The 7,641-nt window shown below is 40.0% G+C and overlaps 1 protein-coding gene and 1 long non-coding RNA gene across 5 annotated transcripts in view; one reads left to right on the forward strand and one right to left on the reverse strand.

Moving 5' to 3' along the window:
* The window catches only part of LOC126391825 (uncharacterized), a 69,689-nt gene that overhangs the window by 61,188 nt on the left and 860 nt on the right, over positions 1–7,641 (reverse strand). The gene's annotated exons all lie outside the window — the stretch shown is intronic.
* The window catches only part of LOC126391807 (sialic acid-binding Ig-like lectin 5), a 52,937-nt gene that overhangs the window by 16,467 nt on the left and 28,829 nt on the right, over positions 1–7,641 (forward strand). The window contains exon 1 of one of the 3 annotated variants that reach the window (XM_050046753.1): positions 5,408–6,525. The exons of the other annotated variants lie outside the window; for them this stretch is intronic. Within the exon in view, the coding sequence (XP_049902710.1) occupies positions 6,465–6,525 (61 nt within the window). The 5' untranslated portion in view covers positions 5,408–6,464. Of the gene's footprint in view, positions 1–5,407; positions 6,526–7,641 lie in introns of those variants that run through there. 3 annotated transcript variants of the gene reach the window in all.

Genomic DNA, 7,641 nt, shown 5'->3' on the forward strand with positions numbered 1-7,641 from the left:
TAAGTAAACCAATAGCAGTGTTTAAATTTGTCACGACTTTCTGGAGGCAATTTTGAAGCCCTTTTCTGCAGACGACTTCACAGGGAGGAGCCTCGCCATTTGACTCCTCAAAAATCATCTAAAAAGTGTTTTAATGACATTTTTCAACTGGGAAAAAAATATATACTCAATAATAGGTGAGTTAAGTTCATTATTCTGTAGTTTATTGCACTGTACTTGATCATTAAATAATATAAAATGTTCAAATGTGTATGTTGCCATATGGCAACACCGTACCATTATGAATTGCTAGCCTGGCATGTTGATAACATTTTGTATTTAGTTATAGGCCTATATTGTTCAAAAGCATATTGTAAACTTTATGGACTCAGGCTCCAAAACCACGTAGAATCATTTAGTTATTTTTTCAGGTCCATCAATTTGACAGATACACATTTGACTGTTAGTTGTAGTAAAGTTAATAGCAATCGCATTGGTGTACACTGATCTTCTATAGTCTACTATAATAATGCACTTTGTGAGTCCTTTCCGCATTGCATATGATGCTATTTGACACATCTTTCTTCCATTTACAGAATCAATGCAACAATGTTTTATGGTTCCTCACGGAAGAAAGCAAAACTAGCCCTCCCAGTAGATGGTAGTGAAGATGAATTAGGATTCAGTGATGAAGAAAACGAGCAGCTGGCAACCCTAACCCAAAAATCGAATTAAACGATGAAAAATGTCTTTTTAAATGGTTTTTACTTTCAAATGAGATGCATTCTTAACTGTTCAGGCTACTGGGGATTGTTGAGACTATAACATGAGTTTTTAAATAAATGTTATTACAATTTTAAATAAAATTCTCTTGTTTTCATTACTTTCCACTATCGTACAGTGTTGCCGTATGGCAACGAACCCTAAAAACTACTAAAAAAATAATGTTTTTTGAAAATGTTTCTTGATTATGTTTACTTGGGAGTGACGGTTCTGTGAACATATAACTTGTGTTCATGTCGAACCCTCTGTGGCGCCTGCCCTGTCGGCGACTCGCTACCTGGTGCTGTGTGTTTTCAGTGTTTTTCTTTGTTTTTCGTAATTCCTTTTAATATCCTTTTATCTGTTACTGTAGTAGATGTGTGGTTCAATACAAAGAGTAAGATGCTGGGATTGAAAGAGTGCGCCTTTGGACTCTTCTTGTGGCTTTTTTTGTGGACTGAATTTGTTTGTTTGGCTGTGCAAGCTCAAGCGATGACAGCTACAGCGGCAACCACGTACACCTACAGCCTGGATGAATTGTACTACATTCGGGATGCAATGGTGATTTGTAAGCCCTCATTGGATATACCCCCAGAGCTGAAACGGAGGAAAAGAGGCCGACGAAGCGGCTTCCGTGTCAGGGCCAGGCTGAGGAAATTTAAGCCTGTCCTGCCTTCGGTGATAATGGGTAATGTGCGCTCCTTAGCGAACAAAGTTGATGAACTTGCAGCGCTTCTGAAGTATGATCGCCTGTTTCGGCAAAGCAGCCTGTTATGTTTTACGGAGTCTTGGCTAAATGACAGCATTCCTGCAGCATACACGGAAATGGATGGTTTTCCTGCGTTCCGACTGGATAGGGATTGTGAGAAAACAGGCAAGAAGACAGGAGGTGGGGTGTGCCTGTATGTGAACGAGCAGTGGTGTCACTCTGGGCATATCACTGTGAAGGAAAGTGTGTGTGAGGAGAACATTGAACTGCTGGCGGTGAGTTGCAGACCATACTATCTCCCTCGTGAATTCTCTAACGTCATTGTCATGGTTACATACATCCCACCATCTGCTAATGCCAAACTGGCAAATGACACAATAGTTGGAGCTGCTCACGACCTTCAAAGTCACACACCAGACGCTCTTGTGATTATAAATGGAGATTTCAACCACTGTATCCTCTCCTCCTCACTGCCTTCTTTCAGACAGTTTGTCACCTGCCCAACAAGAAACGACAGAACTATTGATTTGTTTTATTGCAACATTAAAGACAGTTATTCTCCCACTGCTCTGCCACCACTTGGCAGCTAGGACCATAACCTGGTGCTGCTAACGACAAAATATAACACACTGGCCCATAAGCAGCCAACTTCTACTAAATCAGTCAGTGTGTGGTCTGAGGACAAATGTGAGGAGTTAAGAGCCTGTTTTGACTGCACAGACTGGTCTGTATTTACTGATGAGGACAATTCTAATAGGATTGATGAAGTGGCTGAATGTGTTACTGATTATATTAATTTTTGTACTGCTATGATCATCCCGTGTAAGACCATCAAAGTGTTTTCAAACAATTAGCCATGGGTTACTAAAGAAATCAAGAATGCTATTAATATCAAGAAGGCTGCTTTCATGAGCAGAGATAAGGAGGAAATTAAATTGGCGCAGAAAAATCTTAAAAGAAGGCTGCTTTCATGAGCAGAGATAAGGAGGAAATTAAATTGGCGCAGAAAAATCTTAAGCGGTCATAAGACAGGGAAAGAATAATTTTAAGGAGAGGGTAGAAAATAAACTACAGGTATGTGACTCTAAGGGTCTATGGATGGGCTTAAAGTCTATGACTGCTTATGGTCCTGCTAATTCTAACCTCAGAGAGGGAACTTTTACACCTGATGAGGCTAATCAATTCTTTGCCCGTTTTGACACCTCCGACCTTTCACAGAAGGTTTCTCTAACTCACCCCAACCTCTCCTCGGAGGGTAGGCCCACTCCTTGTCCCCCTATAACTGTTACAGAGGGTAGGCCCACTCCTTGTCCCCCTATAACTGTTACAGTTGATGAGGTACAATCCCAGCTTAAATGGCTTAATGTAAATAAAGCCCCCGGTCCGGATGGGGTCATGCCACGTGTCCTTAAAGTATGTGCTGATGAACTGTGCACAGTTTTCCACTACTTGTTCTCTCTTTCTCTGTCCTTGTCTAAGATTCCAGATATTTGGAAAACGTCATGTATTGTGCCTGTGCCTAAAAAACCAAATGCCAGGGCACTTAAAGATCTTAGACCTATTGCTTTAACCTCACATGTAATGAAGTGCTTTGAGAGGACTGTCCTAGGGCATTTAAAGAGGCAGGTCTGTGCCTTTCAGGACCCGCTTCAATTTGCATATAGAGCAGTAGGTGTGGATGATGCCCTTCTGTACCTGCTACACAGAGTATATAGTCATCTGGAACTGAGTAGTGCATGTATTAGAATAATGTTTTTTGACTTTTCTAATGCTTTTAACACACTACAGCCACAGATCTTAGCTAGCAAGCTTTTTAATTATAACCTCAATAGCTCCACTATTGCTTGGGTCACTGATTACCTCACAGGTAGGCCTCAGTATGTGAGGCTTCATGGCAGCAGATCAGAAACTGTTACTACAAGCACTGGGGCACCACAGGGTACAGTTTTATCTCCGTTTTTATTTACGCTGTACACATCTGACTGCAGGCACAGCACTAATTCTTGTCATTTACAAATGTTTTCTGATGACTCTGCCCTAGTTGGCTATATTTTTAATAATGACAATGTAGCCTATCAAAAAGAAGTGGACAGTTTTGTCAGTTGGTGTGAGGAAGCCCACCTTATTCTTAATGTAGACAAGACAAAGGAGCTTATCATTGATATGAGAAGGAAAAAACCTGAAGCAACTCCTATTTTGATTAAAGGACAGTCTGTAGAGATTGTATCCTCATATAAATATCTGCGTGTGCATGTGGACTGTAAACTGGACTGGAAGATGAACTCTAACGCTATTTTTAAGAAGGCCCAGTCCAGATTATTTTTCTTGAGGAAACTCAGATCATTTCACATCAGCAGATCTCTTCTAAATGTTTTTTATAATGGTATTTTAGCAAGTTTCCTTTTTTCTGCAGTTGTTTGTTGGGGTGGCAGCCTAACATTGGAGGACAGGAACACGATCAACAAACTTGATCTGTTATTGGTATGAGCCCTGCTTCTCTGGAGGTCATAACAGAGCAGAGGACTAGGAGAAAGCTTAGAGCTATCTTGTCTCAGGATGATCACCCCCTGCATANTATGTTTTGTTGTTGTACTGTATGTTGGCCATGGTGGCAATCCAGTTTCCCCCTTGGGGATTATTAAAGTTAATCCAATCCAATCCAATTAGTCTATTTTAAGACAAAAAAAACACCCAAAACATTTTTTTACCAACTGGGATCATAATGCGTACCATAGAGGGTTAATCACTCTCTAGAGTGAATGTGGAAATATAGTGGCCCTCTCCATCATCTAAGTTGCCCACCCCTGTAGTGGACAGTAAACTACAGTGAACTACTTAACTACTACAGTTGAAATACAGCAAAAGATATTTGAATCACAAGATGGATCACTCAATGTTAAAAACTGAGGCATTTGTACCAAGCTACAGTGACTAACGAGCCCCATTCATTTCCTATGTACAGAGCATATAGCAGGCACATAATGATGACAGTGGCTACCATAAGACAGTACCCATAAAATTAAGGCATGGAGATGACTTATAAATTAGCTTACCTCTAAACCTTTCCATCAGCCCCGGAAGCTGCCACTCAATCAATTTTGAGGTCACAAATTCGTCCATGGATTTTTTTTATCAAACTGAAACATCAACACAAAGAGTCCATTAAGAACAAACATACCATAAAATGAAATAAGATTCAGTAGTCCAAACGTCTTTTCACTGTTTTAACATAACGGTTGGGCCTAACGTTAACGTTACCACAGTTTATGACGTCGGACGTGAGCAAATATTTACGTTACCAAAGTTTAAAATATGCCCCTTGGTCGGCGGTTTAACTGTATGCAACTTACAACACTGTCGTCAAATTCGCCCCCCAGCTAGCTCAAACTGGCTAGTATACAGTGGACTAACGTTGGCTAGCTAGCTGAAGCCTGCTAGCATGCAGCGGGCTAGCTAAAAAACACAGATTCATCACCGCGCTCAGATTAATTCATAAGATTTTTTATTTTTATAACACTCTCTCACTTAAGTGATATTACATTATTGTTGTCCTCCTAGCTATAATACATAATGCATTTCTCTTTTCATTTAGAGTAACAACAACATAGCTTGGTTGCTACATAGCTAGCCAGCTAACGTGTTAGCTGGCTACGTTTGAGGAAATGAAGTTTATGCTACTAACGTTAGCTAACAGTTAGCTTGCTAACGTACCAATCGATTCCTGAAGCTAGTACTCAACAGTGCTTCATGAACTTACATCTTAACAACTATATGAAGATTCATATAATAATATAAAGTCAACTATATGGTAAAACAGTAGTGGGCATGTAACAAACCTTGCTTTGTAATGAATTAAGTCTCATCAGATGAGATGAGTGGTCCGAACATAACCAACTGTCGGGGTCGAGTTTGTGTGTGGTGCTTGGTTGCGCATGCCCGAACGTCAACCCAAGGTGTTGGGTAGTCCAAAATAAACCAACACAACATTATAGAAATTACAACCCAACAGCTAATAACTCCATTCCCAACAGAAATAACCTAGCAAATTGAATTCTCAGAATACCCAATTCAATGAAAATAACCCAGTTAAATTAACCAACAGGCTCAACCTAGCGGTTGGGTTGAAAAAACAACCCAGCATTTCTTTGTGTGTACAAGAAATGAAATGCGTTTATCACCAAAATAGTGCAGCTTTGTTAGCAGCTGTTTTTCAGTAAAAACAAAGCTACTTATACCACAGGGAGGAGTGAGATGTTAGATCAAGAGCTGCAGACAACAGGCTCTTACTGCACCTCTGCAAACAGCTCACCTCCAACAGGTGAGCTATTTGGTTACCAGCTGTAAAAACTACTAACAGCAAAATAATCTGGAATCTGTAGCTGTGGATCAGCCCTTTGCTTTTAAACCTCATTGACCAACGACAAGCCGTCATCAGTAAAAGACACACTTTGAAGCAGGTAGCCCTGTTATAATGGAAATGCAGATCCCATCCACGCTGGGCTGATGTGCCGAGTTCAGCCGATTCAAGCCAGGCCAGCACATGTGTATGGAAAAACCCTGTAACTTCCTTCAGCTCTCGCTCTGGAGAGGAACTCCCCTGTGGCAGGAAGATGACCTTTGTTCGATAAATTGACCGGATTGTGCCTACATGCTGTCCACACCTCACTGAGATCCAAACCCTATACCAGTCAGGCCACTTTGGCACGTGGTCTGGCTGATCAGATCCCAGTGCGGTCAAGTTCTGATCTAGACTTGACAGTTAATGCATCCTGGCATGATTGGATTACATAAGTCACATTAAAAAGACAAGTGTAACCAAAGCCTAAATGCCTTACCACAACAAATGTGAAGTGTGTTAATATCGCAGCTAACTAAACCTGCAACATCCTGTATTCTCATCTGTGATGTCAGCTGTGGAGCTTCCTTTGGATAAGTTCCTCTGTCTTCCCTGTATTTTCAGGGTAAAGTTTATCCTGTGGAGGGAGAGACTTTCTGTCTCAAACATCAAATCAGGATGTTTGTTCTCATCCTGGTGACCCTGCTGTTCTCTGTGAGAGGCAGCAGTGCTGACACAGGTTTGCATCTTTTATTATAATTGTTATGTCAACGTTAAATATATGAACTAAATAGATAGATATAATCTGCCATGATTAATGTCCTTATAGTTATTTAGTTATATTTAGTTTGAGCACAATGCTCTAATGTATCCATGGTCCACACGCAGCATAGTCATAACACTAGGGCCAGCACCCGCTCCTGCATAGTTCCTAGAGCTAATAATGCAGTTAAAAACTCTTTCTTTTACACTGGTATCATGGCATGGAATAGTTTGCCAACTGCTACAAAACGCCACTCATCACGAGGGATTTTTAAAAGACAGGTCAAGCAGATTTTATGGAACTAGGTGGATATTTATTGATGAACTAGATAGTTTTTACAGCAGTTTTGTTTTCTTATTTATTTTGTCTCTTATTTACTGTATGTATTTTTAGTCTGAGATTGTCTGCTTCTTGTTTATTTGTTTCTTGTGTGTAAACACCAAGGACCATGCTGGAAATAAGTATTTTACTTTAGCATGTCATCCTTAGGATTACTGTCTTATCGTCTTCCAGAAATAAATCAATCAATCAAAAATTAGAAGCATTACTCACAGCGTCTGTTAACTTAGTTGGAAACAATGGACTTGTTATGTAAATGGACATTTTGTTAATCATATGTATAAGGGATAAAGAAACATGTTAAATGCTGAAATTATGATGCATTCTGCTCTACAGCAGAGATGTGAAACAAAAACAGTTGTAGTAGCCTTCCTTCATATTTTATTAAATATGGTGCATTGTCAAAATTTAAATATTCTAATATTCTTTCATTGTCTTTATTAACAGGTGCAGATTGGGGAAGACAATTCTGTGACAGAGGATACTGTATCACTCTTATTGAAGGAGAAATAACAGCAGAGGCTGGACTCTGCATTGTGATACCGTGTCTTTCACCACTGAATATGGCTTTATACCCCAACATATAGTTTGGTACAAATGTGAACCATCAAAACAAAGATGTGGTGATTCAGACATTATATTCCACACTAACAAGAACAACAAAAAAGTTCAGTCTGGGTTCAAAGGACGAGTGTCACTGTTGGAGCCTGATGTGACTCAGGGGAACTGCAGCATCATCGTCAATGACCTCAC

Source organism: Epinephelus moara, chromosome 6 (genome assembly GCF_006386435.1).
Source record: "Epinephelus moara isolate mb chromosome 6, YSFRI_EMoa_1.0, whole genome shotgun sequence".
Classification (NCBI taxonomy): domain Eukaryota; kingdom Metazoa; phylum Chordata; class Actinopteri; order Perciformes; family Serranidae; genus Epinephelus; species Epinephelus moara.